General features: G+C 39.0%; 1 protein-coding gene across 2 annotated transcripts in view; it reads left to right on the top strand.

The window, feature by feature from the left end:
• The window catches only part of LOC118214632 (inactive dipeptidyl peptidase 10-like), a 169,166-nt gene that overhangs the window by 144,548 nt on the left and 8,337 nt on the right, over positions 1 to 16,281 (top strand). For both annotated transcript variants that reach the window (XM_035394750.1, XM_035394751.1), the window contains exons 9-21: positions 1,549 to 1,703; positions 3,756 to 3,853; positions 5,458 to 5,581; positions 7,112 to 7,150; positions 7,729 to 7,836; positions 8,044 to 8,135; positions 9,627 to 9,674; positions 10,643 to 10,764; positions 13,894 to 13,941; positions 14,659 to 14,757; positions 14,863 to 14,932; positions 15,605 to 15,799; positions 16,152 to 16,206. In XM_035394750.1, coding sequence (XP_035250641.1) covers positions 1,549 to 1,703; positions 3,756 to 3,853; positions 5,458 to 5,581; positions 7,112 to 7,150; positions 7,729 to 7,836; positions 8,044 to 8,135; positions 9,627 to 9,674; positions 10,643 to 10,764; positions 13,894 to 13,941; positions 14,659 to 14,757; positions 14,863 to 14,932; positions 15,605 to 15,799; positions 16,152 to 16,206 — 1,253 coding nt within the window. The remainder of the gene's footprint in view (positions 1 to 1,548; positions 1,704 to 3,755; positions 3,854 to 5,457; positions 5,582 to 7,111; positions 7,151 to 7,728; positions 7,837 to 8,043; positions 8,136 to 9,626; positions 9,675 to 10,642; positions 10,765 to 13,893; positions 13,942 to 14,658; positions 14,758 to 14,862; positions 14,933 to 15,604; positions 15,800 to 16,151; positions 16,207 to 16,281) is intronic.

A 16,281-nucleotide genomic window follows, 5' to 3' on the forward strand; every position in this document is an offset into this window, starting at 1 on the left:
GGTATCCTGAACACCTGACAGACGTTATATATGGTTACTGCATATGAATTATTTCCTCTTCAGATTAAAAAAAAATCAGCATCAGACATCTGTGAGGAAATAAACATAAAATGTCCCTTGGTTTCCGTAGTGACAGCGGAAGATAAAGCAATGAGTGAACATTATCTTTATCTTATTTATGTTTCATCCATTCCTGTGGACCGAGAAGAAGCTGAGCTGAAACGCGACAGTTGGCGGCATTATGGGATTGTATTATTTGCCGGAGTGGGTTCAAACGCTTGGTCCTGCCGCCGGCCTGGATTCTCACAAAGGCAAAGAGAGGAAGAGAGAATTCCCGCCTCCTACATCAGAAAATGCACCGGCGGCTGCTAAAGGCCTCTATTACCATGGCGATAGGGTTTCTTGTGAGATTCCCTGCTGTGGACAGGGGAGGGGAGGGTAAATGTGTGAACGTTAATCTGCAGGGTCTCGCCCTGGCGGCCCGGCCGTGGTCGTGATGATGGCAGGGGTCGCGGTTGCTCTTTCTTTTCTGTTCTGTATTCAGTTGCCTTGCCGTAATGAGGTCACCCTCAGAGGCTCTCTGGAGTTCTGTTTTGTTTCCTTAGTATCAGTCCATCCAACTGGCTTATTGAGATGTTCCTTTGTTTTATTTATAATTCAGAAGAGCAATTTGAAAAAGACTGGAGAATAATGAATGCTGGAAGAGGTGCTGGTAGGCAGAGGGGCGTGCCCAGTCAGCCATAACTGTAAATACAGCCTAGCATAACATTAAAGCTACTGTGTCTGGGAGGATCCAGTTTCAGTTGAGTTCACGGCATTGTGTTGTGAGTCTATGTGCTGCTGAGAAATTGAAGATGGTTTGTGTAAACACCAGCACTCTACAGAGCAGTCAGCTGTAGTGTCTCACCCAGCGTTTGTCATTTGACCAGGAATGAGAGGCTAGACGTTCTGAAACTGCTGTGCAATGTATCTGGGGCAGCATTTAATTGGAAATTGCTTTGGATCTTGGGCAGTTCCTTTTGGCCTTTATACTTTGATCTTGCCATCACTCTGATACAAGTGAATCTTGGTCTCATCTGTCCACCAGACCTTTTTCCCAGAACTCTGAAGGCTCTTGTAGGTACTACATAACAAACTGTAACCTGGCCATCCGGTTTTGCAGTTAACTAGTGGTTTGCATCTTGCAGTGTATCCTCTGTAGTTCTGTTTGTGAAGTCTTCTACGGACAGTAGATTCTGACACATCCACACCATTTCTTCATTATGATAAGAATGATTTGGTTATTAACTGTAGATGTCTTCCTTAGCCTATACCAGGCCCTGATTACAAATCTAAAATTATGGAGTATAGACCCAAATCAAGAACAAATACCATATGTCTTTGTCCCAAACATTACAGAGGTCACTATATATGTGAAATGTGTGCTCCAGCACATGGTATGGCTGCTTAATCTGTATCCCAGGATAGATTTACTACCCAGGGATGTGCGATATTAGCATTGAAATGAAGGGTGGTGCCTGACTTATGGTTTTCGACCACTGTGTTCAGAGGAAATTCTGCAGTCCCATGTGGCGCATTGGTGGTCACCGGGCGGGGAAAGGCTGGCATTCCTCCAGATCAATGACACCCTGGTCCCCAACATGGCCCTCCCACGATTCACTGGCAACCCCTATCCTAAAGGGAAGAGGTACCCATACCCCAAGGTAAGGCCTGTTAGAGCATGTGCGTATGTGCATGTCCGTGATGCAGTATCTATTAAAAATGTGTGAATTCTGATAAAATACTGCCTTTTAAGGTGAATTAATGCTTTAACTGGCAATTAATCCATTTGAAGCTACGGGAGTTCCTTAATACATCATTTTTTTAAACACGCTAGTAATCGTGTTCATTTTTTTATTTTTATACAACATTTATAGATTCATCCTTTTTTATTATTTACACAATGGTCGTTCGTACATTAGACATACCCTATTCTTGGCAATTTCACTGTAAAACAGTTGCATATGAATGAATAATAAGACAAGAGATATTCACTCATAGAATGTACACCAGCTTATCTGTTATTACTCATAAGGAGTTTCAACTAGCACCGTGCGTTTTCTTTATCATTTAAATGTGTTCATTGTAGGCATGTCCAAGCTTGCAGTGCATTCAATTCAATTCATTTACCATTCAAGGTAAATCACATCATTGTGTCATGTGTCAGTGTGTATGCATTTCAGGCTTGAAATAACTTCTCAATCAACGATCAGTACTTTGTAAAAAAAAAAACCTGCCTTTTTAGTGATTTTTCAATTCCAACAAAATGAGTTTTATATCTGCTTGTCAGTTTCACACTTTGCTAAGACTTTACATGCATGTCAGCAAACACAGTCCTTTCATTCATAATGCATTTGCGGGCTTATCGAATGGGTACTGTGGGGCACATGTTTCTTTGTGACAGAGAGCTTTAAAGAGCCTGCCTTCTCCCGGTCCAGGCAATCCTGTGACTGAGAATCCAATACTTGGGCTTTGAGATGCCCCAGGAGGCCACAAAATGCATTTTTGATCGGGAGTTTAAATAGACGCCATTGATCTCTGCTGGATATGAGCATTTGAGAAGCAGGGGCTGGTGTGCGGCATTCATGCATCAGTACCAGGCTTCTATCCATGGTGAGAATAGAAGAACAGCCTTTTCAAAAAGATGAGCGGTGGAAAAGGTCAGCGGCGCATGTTCCACCTCTGCGTCAGTTTCATTGGGCGACTCCTTCCAGGTGGCAACAAATGGTCCGTGGGTCACATTTTCGCCTTCTCCGTGTCGGACCTTGTAATCCACCTGGTCCAGTATTTATCAACTGTAGCAAATAGGAACAATTGTAATCCTGGAAAGCATCAGTCCAACTGTAATCTAATCCAGTTTTCTTGCAGGTTTTTTGGTTGAGTTCAATGACCACCAAAACCATGTTGCTGTTTAACAGTAATGGAATCAACTACAGACAGCAATGTAGGCAGCATCAACACTCATGTCAGCACCAACAAATAGGAGAACTTAAATTTGCTCCTCAAAGTAAAAGGCGAGACACGCTGCTGTTATTTTGAAGCACAGCCTGAGTAAATAAGTGAATATTCCAGAAACTCCTGTGTTATAGCAGTTTTTTGGAAATGGTTGTGGTACAGATACACCAGACTGAGAACCCGTCAGTCTGACCTGGCTTGTTGAAAAGAGGACACAGCCAAACAGTGCTTAATTCATTAAAAATCATGTTTGGGATGTGTATAGCACTTCCAGGTGGTCCTGTACTGATATGAGAGCAATTTAGGTTATGCAGCCTTCATTATAAAATCCAGTCAGTGCTGTGCCTTTCCTCGGTGTATCACTGTTGAAAGAAGGATCAGCTTGTGTTCTCTCAGTATCTTCCTGTGGTGAAACTATGGGAAATTTTTAATTACAGGGACCTCAAACAAGAATGCCTATAATGCATGAGTTTTCTAACTGCAAGATTGTCTCAAAATAAATCATTTTCATTTCTCTTGCATACTGTTCCTCCAATTATTCAAAATAAGTTTTCTTGTAAAAACTACAATGGGATTCATTTTTTGTATTTAAAAAAAAGCTATTTTAAAAAGAAAGGTTTTCAGCAGATTTTTAAATGATTTTTTAGCAGAATTTTAGCCACACTGACTGAAGCTGGGTTGACATTGTGTAGTATTTCTTCCTGAGTAAAGTTTTGTGAAAGAGCCAAAGTACGTCTGACACAGTGATTCTGCATTGGTAGGCCGGAAGCCCCAACCCAACTGTGAAGCTGTACGTAGTGAACCTGTATGGCCCCACCCACACCCAGGAGCTCCTCCCACCAGATGGTCTGAAAATCAGGTGAAACACACCCTCCATCCATACTCACATACAGTATATGCATTGTAGTTCTGTAAATCCCCTTAAAACAATTCTTCCAAAACTTTGTCCTTGATCCTGGTTTTTGTTTCAAACACAATTGCAATCCTAGAAATTTAACATGCTGTTAATGCTGTTTCATTTTGAAAGGGACTATGTATTCTCTTATTTATTTACTATCTAAAAAATAGCTATATGTGCCATTAAGAATGAATGTACGCATTGGGCTGTATTGCAAACAATTACATAAAAAGAGGTAACACAATTAACTGATCAAATTTAAGACAGAGTTGAATTTTCACCAATGAGCAGCCTATTGATTCATCTTGGTTCAATGCGAACATGGGACTTTTATTCTTTGTCTTTTTCAGTTCTTCTGTCTGCTTTCAGTTGTTCTTTTGTGATTTTTATCATTGTATTGTACATTTCTGTCCTTGTTCTGATTTGCAAACACTGTTTTGGATACTGTAAATGGTTTTATTACAACTCAGATTTTGAGAACTGCTATACAAGTTAAATCATTATGACTATTATGACTGTATATCAATTTGCTGGAACCCTCATATGCCTTCAGTTAGTCATTTATTTGTTTGGCATTTCTGCTAATATACCACAAGGGTGCATATTCTTGCCATGTACTGTAATTGGTTGAAGCAAAAACTGGGCATAGCACCAGCCACCCTGGAAACTGGGAGCTAGGTGCCCCTGGATTGTGGCACTAGTTCTCCCACTGAGTGCACTTGGAATACATTTTGAGCTTGAGAAGTTTATTCAGTAATTTATGAATATAACATTTTTCATGTTTTAACCATGCTTTTCACACATTCTAGAATTTCTCATAATCCCGTTACTGGATATTCGCAGTTGAAAGCACATTCATTACTCTATCACGTAAAACATTCAAATTCATTTAACCATAGAATCTGGCTTTAGGCACTCGCATTAGTTAAGTCCTAATAGTATCTGCAGTACAGTGCTTGCTGTGATAATGAATAGAAAGTAACAGGGCATGATCCTGGTCCGGCAAGATTGTAAGCCAGTTTCCCAGACACCATTTCCAAAGGGAACATTGAACCTACAGTGCCATGTCTCAGAAATGTTAATGTTCAGAGTCATGGACATATCAGCAGAGATGCACTCCCATGCACAGTAAATGGGCTGATTGCATGGGAGATACATAAACACATTTTTCATCATCCAACGATTTTATGTATGCTTTGGTGTGAGCAAAAGCTTCTGCTTTAAAATAAAATCATGTATTACTGTTATGCATAATTTGCACTGCTTAAGGAAATAAACGTAAATAGTCTTGCTTGCATATTTCAATTCCATTGTGTTTCCATCTTTTGCTTTGTTTTGTTTTGTTTTTTTTGTTTTTTTAGTTCAAAAACAAACATTTTCACTAAAGGTAAGGGTGAAACATTTCATTCCAGTCTGAGATGTCTAAGAATACAAATATATTCTTGAACTGATTTTTGGCAAGATTGATTTTTGTAATCCCTGCAACACAGTGCCCTTACAATTGAAGGTTATAAAATGTTACATACCATGAGTTAATGCTGGCATGTGGTTGCCTTTCCTTCCAGGGATTATTATGTAGTCATGGTCAAATGGATCAGTACCACCAAGGCAGCGGTCAGGTGGCTGAACCGAGCCCAGAACGTGTCCATTCTCACTGTGTGTGACACCAACATCGGAGTCTGTATAAAGGTAGGCGTGGCCATGTCATAGGGTATATGGCAGTGGTGCCCAATCGTCTGCCATGGAGGGCCAAGAGTGTACCGAGTTTCATTCCAATCAATCATTGCACCTGCTGATTTTTCCAATTAGTTCCCTCCTCTCTGGTTGACAGTGTGTTAATTAGCTAAATCAGCAGCTGAAGTGATTGGTTGGAAGAAAAATCTGAATATTTTTATCCCTCCAATGGCACATGATGGGGCACCGGTATATGACATCAGGTGGGCGGTGCCTGTGGGAGGAGAGGGGCTGGAGCTGCTAATGCTGTCCACTGATTTTATGTGTTACCAGCTGCTGTCCACTACCTTGTTTTACAGCACCAATTCAATCTAACTGCAATATGCTTGGTCCCCCAACTCTGAGAAATAAATTACTTCTGCAGTTCTTCCATTGAACCATAAGAAATGTTTGTAAAGCAATGAAGTTAATGAAAATTAATTTTTCTTGCTGCAACATTTTCCTCAGAGAACTGAAACAAATGAAAGTTATGATTATATTAATGTTTGCCATGGTAATATTGTATTTGGCTATATTTGCACTTATTACAAAATGACAATAAATTGCAGTTTTCTGTATGCTTGTGCTGGGCTCCGCACTAGCATATTTTAGCATGTCAGTGCCCAGCTGCATTAATCAATTTAATAATAATCAACTGATACACTAAAACAAATTATCAGTGCGATGTATTTATCCTTAAGTGTGACCTTAACCTGTATTTCAGTCCTTATTCTCAAGGCATCGCTGTAGGTACTGTAATTACAATAATTATTGCTACGCAGTAAACAGAACAGAGACAGTTATGCAATATAATTGTTAGTACAAAATTTTCCTTTAACAGGGGTGTTAAATCTTAGAAAGGTTTGGTTTGGATGTAGGTTTTTGTTTTAGTCCAACACTAAAATATTTGTTTCCACTTTTCAAAATCTTCATTAATGAGGCTGGACACCCCTGTGATAATAGAATGATTTACTGTGATGATTAAGATGCCACAATCTGTGATTTCTCAAGCTGATTTAAGAGGGCAGATTATGTAATAGGAGTATAGGAAATAACTCAGCGACCTCACAGAATGGCCACTAGGAGAAAGCAGACATTGCTGTGGGCTTGTGGGCCTTCATACCAGACATATATAAATGCCGCCATGCATAATAATAATAATAATTATAATAATGAAACATTATTTATTAAGTGGCTTTCATATACAAGCATGCTACAGAGTACATTTCTGTGATTTTGAAAATTGGCTTCTTCTGTTTTTTTTTTAAAGCCACACAGCTGCTTTTGTTAAACAGTAATTCCAGCATGATCATTGGTTTCAGTGAGAGCTGCTTACTGTTATCGATTTTTTCTGGAGGTGTCCTCACCCAGAAGGAAGTAATTTTCTTTAGCTGAGACATTTTGATGGTGAAGTGTGTGTTGGGAGGGAGAGGAGGAGTGCTTCTCTCTCTCCGGAAGCAGGAACATGAGCCAGCAATGACCATGCGCTCTGTTTTTGAATTTCAGAGACACGAGGAGTCTTCTGAACTTTGGCTTTCTAAGCAGGTAAATTAACTATGATTCACATTAGTTTCATGTGTGCACAGTACTTATTCATATACACATATTTATATACAGTGTCCTCTGTAAGGTTTAAATTTTTTTATCTGGCTCTGTATTCCAAAAAATTTGAATTGTAATCCAGCAATTCAGAGGGTAGATTCTCATCTTTTATTAAAGGGTTTTTATAGATTTTGGTTTCATTTACATAACGTTAATATGTCCCATTCATTGTGGTGCCCTGACATGGGCGTTTAATTACAAATCTAAAATTGTGGCAAACCAAGCCAAATCAATAAAAAATGTGTCCTTGTCCAAACTATGGAAGGCACTGTATATGTATGTGTAGTATGTGTTGATCTATCAATGTAATGGATGGATTTAGGATAGTGCAGCCCAGCAGAGACTAGTAGTTGTTCTTAACTAGAAATTAAGTAGTTTGCAGATATGATAGCACGTGCACACACACATACACACACACACACACATACAGTATTCATATCAGTTTTGTAATTTATGATATTGAGGGTGATGTCAGTACAGTTGTTAGGTATATATCTGTATTCCTCTCTTCCTCTCCACAGAACCAGGAGCCAGTGTTTTCCCGGGACAGCAACAAGTTCTTCCTGACCGTTCCAGTCAAGCAAGGGGGACGAGGGGAATTCCATCACATCGCCATGTTCACCACTCTGGTGAGAGCATGGCTATGTTAATAATCTCTTAGTCATGATATTTGCATTATATTCCTTTGGGATGGTTTCCCATTTGTGGTCCATACAGTCTTTTCAGGATTACTAACATGATTTTGCCTGATGGCGAAATGGAATGGGCCCAGCTCATGTTGCTTTTCTTGTTTTTTTTTCCTCTTCACTCTCAATCATTTCATTTTTCTCTCGCAGTCTAGAGCTGATCAAACTGAAGTCCGACATTTGACCTCGGGAAACTGGGAGGTGACCAAGATTGTCGCTTATGACGAGGCCAGTCAGCACATGTGAGTGCGCTGTCAGTATCCTTCATCACTTCCGCGAAACAGATGTGAGAAAACCACAAACTCACTTTTCTGAGTTTGCTTTAAATTATGCATGAGCTAAAACTAGGGTAAAAGAAGTTTTACACTTTAATTTCCTTTGAATCCAGCAAGAAGCTAGACAGGATGTATTAAATATTAGGTGTCTGGGTTTTCACAGCCAGAAAAAAACATTATTCTGAGGGGCCACATTATATTTGTGCTTTTTATCTAATTCATGTATGCATTTAATTGTGGTTCCACAAGACCAAGATTCATAGTTACGTTCCAAAGTACATTCCAACACATACTGTACGTAGTAATGATATGCATGATTCCTTACAGGGGCATCATTTGAGCAACACCGCTCATTTATTTTTTTATTGTTTTAAAAAAAAATTTTTTAGAATTTGATATTAATATGTAAGACCATTTCTCGTTTGTGGAGATCAAACAAAATAGATTCCTGACCCCCCTCCCAGCACCCAAGAACAACCACACATACCCCCCACCTACCCCTGGATTTCTGCCCTTGCTTTTCAAAGTGCCTTAGCTTCAAATACTCTGACAACTAATAAATAATGAAACTGCCCTGACTTTCAGAAAGTGATGCCAATATTTCATATAAAGTTCAAACCATAACTGTGGTGTCATCCTGTATAGCAAAGCACAGAGACCGTTCTCAAGTGGCCATTTTTATAGGTACAGTATGACATTGTATTACGGTTTGCTTAGATTTTTCTCACATTTTGTTGCTGGTTTGAAGGGCACAGTTAAAATATGGTGCACTAAAGCTTATGTGCACATTCTGCAGATGATGATATTGTGCCAGTAAATGGTAAATGGACTGCATTTATATAGCGCTTTTATCCAAAGCGCTTTACAATCGATGCCTCTCATTCGCCAGAGCAATTAGGGGTTAGGTGTCTTGCTCAAGGACACTTCGACACGCCCAGGGCGGGGTTTGAACCGGCAAGACAGATCAATCGGTCTTACCTCCTGAGCTATGTCGCCCCACGTTGTGTACACTTCATGTTGTTCAGGACTGCTTCCCTTTCACAATAAAACGTCCTGCCTTAATTCTACTCTAACAGAGTACATATGAGTCCAACTATGTCAGAGTTGATTTGACACTTATTTTACTGTGGTATTATACTGGGGAAGTTTATTGATTATTAAATACGCACACACACACACACACACACACACACACAGTACATACTGTATGTATATATATATATATATATATATATATATATATATATATATATACACACACACACACATTTAAACATGAAATCAAGTTCAATTATGGCCAAACACCTTCCTAATTGAACCAAACGTGCCTTTCCATGTTGTCTGTGTTCACAAAACAAAGTAATTCAGTTAATCAGGTAATTCAGTTAATCAACACTCAGGTTTACAATTAGCCAACTTAGTACCTAATTAACTTGTGCTTCTTTTCTACCCAACTAGCTATTTCTTAAGTACAGAAGGTTCCCCTCGAAGGAGACAGCTTTTCAGGTAACCACACTAAAATTGTCATATTTCTCCATCATTTTGAGCACACTCAGGCAACAAGTCCACCAGCAGTTGTTGTGGTTGCCACTGAACTTGGCAAACTGTGACAGTAAACTGTCTTTGTGAAAAAATAAAAAACATTTAATCGTGAGATAAGGACAAATGTTGATTGAATTCTGGCTTAAGCCTCAAAGCAAGTATTGGCAAGAACTTGCCTTTATCTTTAATTTAAAACATAATGAGTGGCATTTACAATAATGAGTATGCACTGTTAAAAATCATGTTTGAATTTTCTTGTAAGAGGTATTGATGCAGTTATTGTATTAATGCCCTTAGCCTTAATGTGTTCCTAGATTACCATTCTTGAATATCAAGTACATTCAGTCAGATGTATTTATTTCAGCTGTGTTGGGATGTTAAGTGTTGCGTTGCTTGTTTGTCTTGTCTTGTATTTTGGTGCTCTGTGTCATTGCACTAAACGGTGTATGTAGTCTCTCTTTGACAGAGACTCATAAATGAGAAAGTCTGTCGGCAGACAATTTGAAAAAATGAATTACATAAATGAAAACATAGGTGAGAACTTCCGTGCAAAAGCCAAGTAGGCTGGACCCCTCGACCAGTCACGGTTGCACGGTGTGCAGGTAAACAGAACCCATGGGAAATTCCACATGGGTACTGGAGAGGATATGGATTGTATTAATAGCAAATGGCTGAATTGCCTGATGAAACACCAAAAAAATCCTTCATGGAGGAGCATTTTCATTCTGATTTAGCCAATGGGTTCCGAGATTGACTGGTTCGCTGTGTCTCTGTGTTAACTAGTGCCCTGTGTCTCTGTGTTAACCGGTGCCCCGGTGCTCTGTGTCTCTGTGTTAACTGGTGCTCTGTGTATCTGTGTTAACTGGTGTTCTGTGTCTCTGTGTTAAGCGGTACTCTGCGTTGACTGTGCTCTGTGTCTCTCCTTCTTTAAGCGTGTCCACTGTGGGCCAGTTCCCCCGCCGCTGCCTCACCTGCGAGCTGCACAGAGCACACTGCACGTTTTTTGATGCAGACATGAGCCCTGGCCTGCAGCACATCATCCTGGACTGCAAAGGTAGGGGACACCTCACTTCCGCTCGGACGGAATTGGGTACGCTTCCAGCAGACGTTCAGCTTGAGTTACACAGGAGGCAGCAGCCCACTCAATTCTGAAAGCCATGGGAGGGGTGTGTGCTACAAAGGAAGCTTAACATACCCAGGGTTCTTGGGTAACAACCTCAATTGGTCTTCATGGTGTCTCAAAGGTGTTTATCAACAGTGAACATGGGCTTTGTTAATTAAGCTCTGTGCACCTTTCCAAAAAAAGTGACAGTGTCTGCAAAAATGAACCTGTAGCAGAACAGCTACTTGAGCAGTGTATTTCTTATCTGAGGAAACTGATATTCACTGATATAATGGACAAATGCAAAGAACATAAAACATAATGTCAAAAAGTAACACCTTTGCCAGCAACAAAGCCTGGTACAAGGGTTGGCCAAAAAAAAAATTTCTAATAGTGTAAATTTGTTAGTTAACAAATTAATTACTTACCATTAGTAACAAATTAATCTACACTTTCACTATTTATCCTACAGTTTATTTCTAATGTGAAAATGGCTCATCTCAGAGCTCCTAAATCTTAAACTTAAGACTTTTATATGTTTCAATCTGATAGCCTGAACATAACCTGCCCCGACAAGGTTAACCGTGTAGCATAAGTTACCATGACAATATACCACAATTTTAAGTATATCAGCTTTGTGATATGGAAAACCCAGGATTAAAACTTAAACTTGATTTTTGTTTTCACCTTGAAGTCAGCAAACCACCTCACCCAAGAAGCCAGGTCAGATAGTTGCAATGATTTGCTTTGATCAATTAATTGCTGAGTTACTGGAAAATGCAGACCTTTGGCACACTAGGACAAAGGTTGAGTTTATTATGGTTTATGGATCAGTCCTATACAGCTGGTGGTCCTTTGTGATGCTAAATTTCACCATGCACATGTTATTTTCTCAAATCTCCATAAGTATTACGTGTAGAAGGGGATGGGAAATATGTGGTCACACTGTTTTTTTTTCCTCTTAATTTTGTGGAAAACATATGCCTTTGCTGAAGCCAATTCAATACATCAAATAGTAAGTTATGCTGAGTGTCACACATGGAAAATAAAATAAAGTGGAAGCTGAATATTTTTCAACTCTTGTTCTCTGGTAACTCCCACCCACAAAATTCCACCTGTCATTGAAAATAACACACTTCTAGAAGAGGACTGTGGGCCTTTTTTAACAAATCTTCACATGGAAACTGCACCCCTGGTCCGTGACATGACGATATCTCACATTCATATCACACCTGAAAGTCGATGCACATCACAGTAAACTTCCTTTATGATTGCAATAAGGGGCCAAACCTCGTTCTCCAATCTATCATTGGTGTGCAAAAAGATATTCAGTTAATTATTTAAACAGTTATCCATGGTTTTACCTGTCAATACGAACAATCCCACTTCATTTTTCTGTGATGGCTCAGAATTTGATGGTCACATTTGGTTGTTATCAGGCATCTAAACAAATAGCGTTCACATGCGTAATCACTTTTATGATGCATATGAATGTTTAAAAACTACATTTTCTTTATTTCCTTGTTTGATGAGTGATAAAGGCCCATTAATCTTGGAAATACTATTCCACATTAAACTCAATTTTCTCTATTTGGTTTATCCATTTTAAATAAATAAAGTCGTTAAATGTAGCCCATAAAACACTCATTAACTTATACTGCAAATAGCACAATGGAAATAAAGAATACATAGTATGAGTCTATATTTCATAAAATGGTTTGAAGTAGGAATATTATTGCAGTGCAACCTTTTATGCTGAAGTTTTAATTTCTTCAGAAGGTTAAACTGTTAAAGTTAGTGTTTTATACCGCAATGCTCTGAATGATAGTTTATTATCTTTTATAATTTAAAAAAATCCATGCCCATCTTGATGAAAAAAAGATCTGTTAAGTGAGCGTGTTTAATGAAACATTCGCTTCATTGATTACTGGCTAGCTTAAAAGCCTCATACGTTAGCTGCCACTGGCAATGGCTTTACAGTTAAATTATAATTATGGTACAAACTATGTTAAAGTCGTGGTCACCTTGAGTGAACAGGTATAATTACCGTAGTGGAATGATTTGTTGCACTTACAGAGATATCTTATTAACCTTCAATGTTGTGTCCATTTTAAACAACCACAAAGCACAGTATGGCACCGATGCTTTCATTTGCCAACCCCTGGTGATTATGAAGATCTTGAATCATTTCAAGCTGTTTTTTTTTATATTAAGCTGTGGTGTGGGAAATGAGGAAACTAGATATAATGTAATCTTCTGTGTCTCCAGAGGATAGTTGAGCATCTGCATCATCCTTGCCAAGTCGCATTGCTTCCCTTCTCCCCATCCTGCTTCTCTGAGCAGTGTATGATGGGAGTTTGCTGCTCGGTGCCTGTTTTTGTAGTGATGGGAGAAGAGTGGCTACAGGAACTTTGAAATTAATGGAGCTGTCATATGCTGTCAGTCACATACCTGTATGAATCATGTAAAGGACTTTTCTCTCCGGAAAACAACATACTGCTTGATGAAGCCTATTTGGGTTTTACTGCAGTTAGTTATGAAAGGTGGACACCAAAGTCAGTAAAATAACAGATTTACGGGGTGGAGATTTCATAGAGCCTAAAATTCCTGGGAGCATCCCTGCCTGTGCTGGTGGGACACCAGGATTCCCTGCATGCCACACAGGAAATCATATACCAGAGATCTGTTTGAGAGATATCCCACAAAATGATTCTGAGTGAATGTATTGCTTTTTGGATAGCTCAGCTGTAGAGGTTATTGGTGGAATGCATGCCTATGATTCAGCACCTTGTCTTGACCTTTATGGTTTGTCGAAATTCGCAATTTTGCAGGTTTTCGAGATCTCCCAGAAACGCCGATTACTGGCTATTTTTATTGTTGATTAATTCATTGCTCCATCAAGCAAAATAATGGAGTCAATCATCCATGATGCATGGTTGAAAAAGGCAACTTAGCGGGTGGCAAGCCTTCCATGAAATCATCCGTTACTGAGACCCACAGGCATATTGATGATGTGTGGAGTGAACTGTAGGATATAAACCTGCTACTGTAAATATTTTTCATTTTCTTTTATTATACCAGGTCCTGGAGCACCAACTGTAATCCTTCACAGTCTTAATAATGCTAACAGTAAGTATTGATTTCAATCTCCCAGCTTAGGTCCAGATTTCTAAAAGCAATGTAAACCAGAAACCGGAGGCTTGGGGTTGTGTTTGGATGTACGTCAATGTTTCATATAAAGTGTTAACAGCTACTCAAAAAACAAAATGTAATTTGCCAAAGGTTCTTTGAACAGGACTAGAATACACAAGTGGAACTTTGGTCACTTGTCATTTTATAATGGGAATAATATTGATTACTAAATAAACATACACATGAAATGAAAGGATGGAAATTAAACATGGACCATAATAACTCAATTCTGTGATTGGCACAAACTCATGTTTTCTTTTTTTCTTTTTCTTGAAATGGCACTTTTTTTTCTTTTTCTTTTTTTTTAAGGATCTAATTTGTAACCTGTAGGTAAAGCCTACTGTTTATTTGCAGCATAAATTGTTCTGAACTCTTGTCATTAACTACATGTTGTGCTCCATTGATCCGTGCCAAGGAATTTCTCCTCAGCTGCATGAGCTACCTTTTGACTAAACATATTTATCTTTGTTAAGCTACGCTAATAGTGCTATATGCTCTTGTTTAACACCTGCACTGTTATTGTTACTCTTAATGTGCTTAATGTATGCCAACTCAAACCAACTTAAATTGACACCTGCCAATACCATTACATGAACAGTAGGGTTTCAGCTAGAAGGACATTGATATGAGCTTCCTGTGACTTATGTCTCACAGATTACTTTATATTGGAAAACAACACCGTTCTGAAATCAGCGTGGCAAATGAAAAGGATCCAACTGACAGATTTCCGGGTCATCTCTACTGAACACTTTGGTACACTGAATTTTATTCATTTATTTCTTTATTTCTTTATTTATTTATTTATTTATTTATTCATCATTTTTAAAAGTGCATTCTCTTTCCTTGTACCTCGTTTAGAACTACCTTTGAAGATCGCCTACCCGCATGACTTCTCTGAATCCCGACAGTACGGCCTTCTCTTGGTCATGTGGGTATTCTTTTATCATGTCAAAGCTTCTTTAATCAGGATTAATTTCTCTAATGAGGATTCTTTCATCTCAATAAGTGGTTTTCCAGCAGGACATATTTCTGTCCGGACTGGAATGTGGGAACCCAGCAGGCAGCATAATTGAGAAATTGAATTGGGTAATTGAAAAAGATGAAATCGAAAGCAAAAATTTTAATATTCTCTATGAAGTCAGTTTTAGACAGTGCGCTACTTCTCCAGTCAGAATACCATCATCTTATGCCAAAAGAAGCCATATTTCATGATTTCTTAATAATCCTCAAAAAAATAAGTAAACTGCACATGCTCAGCATAAATGGTGGTTGCCTTAATGCGAACCATGACACTTTAAATTGTAAAAATTACAGTTTTTCTGCATGAGTGCTGTATTGTCTCTTGTGTGTAAATTATCTACTACTATAGCTATATTTGTACTTATACAGTATGTATGCTTAATTGAACCTGAATCTTAATGTACATAAAATTGACTGAGATCTCTTATTCATAATTGCTCCAAATAGCTCTTTTTACGGTGAATAATTGCTGCTGTAAAATGGTCTCTTTGTGAAACTGAAACTGGAATCTGCTGAATGCTGTTGGATAGCCCACTCCAAACATCTACAGCTAAAGAGGAATGCTGCTGTATCTCTGCAGTGATGGCGCCCCCGGAGGCCAGTCGGTGAACGACCGCTTTCGGCTGGACTGGGACTCTGTTCTGGTCAGCTCGGATAGTGTGATCGTGGCCCGGCTGGACGGCAGGGGGAGCGGGTTTCAGGGCCAGAGGGTTCTGCAGGCGATCCACCAGCGGCTGGGGACCGTGGACGTGCAGGACCAGATCGCAGCTGTTGAGTGCGTGTCTGAGAAATCCTCCTCTTTATTCTGGAGCAGGCTCCACAAGGATGCCTTCTCTCTAAGCTCCAGGGGAACCATTTTTATTGCTGGGTTACCTCATCCTGTGGCATTTTGCAATCAGCTTACTTAGCATTCATATCCATCGGACATTTAAATAAAATGAAAAATGTACTTGTAATCTTAAGACCTAATGCAGTAATAGCCTTGTGGAATTAAAACCACCCTGGACAAGGCCATTTTTTTTTAGTTTTTTATCTTTTGTCTGATCAACTATGTAAGCTTTTGGGTAATTTGTTTAGTGAGATCAAAGAATACAGAAGATTCTATTAATATTATATGCTTTTTTCAGATATATGATGAAATTTGAGTACATCGATAATACACGAATAGGCGTATTTGGAAAGGTAAGCCTACTAAATTATCTGTAGTTGAGTGATACAAATTTTGTGTGTCTCCCTTTCTCTGTAATAATACATTTT

The sequence above is a fragment of the Anguilla anguilla genome, chromosome 15 (genome assembly GCF_013347855.1).
Source record: "Anguilla anguilla isolate fAngAng1 chromosome 15, fAngAng1.pri, whole genome shotgun sequence".
Classification (NCBI taxonomy): Eukaryota; Metazoa; Chordata; class Actinopteri; order Anguilliformes; family Anguillidae; genus Anguilla; species Anguilla anguilla.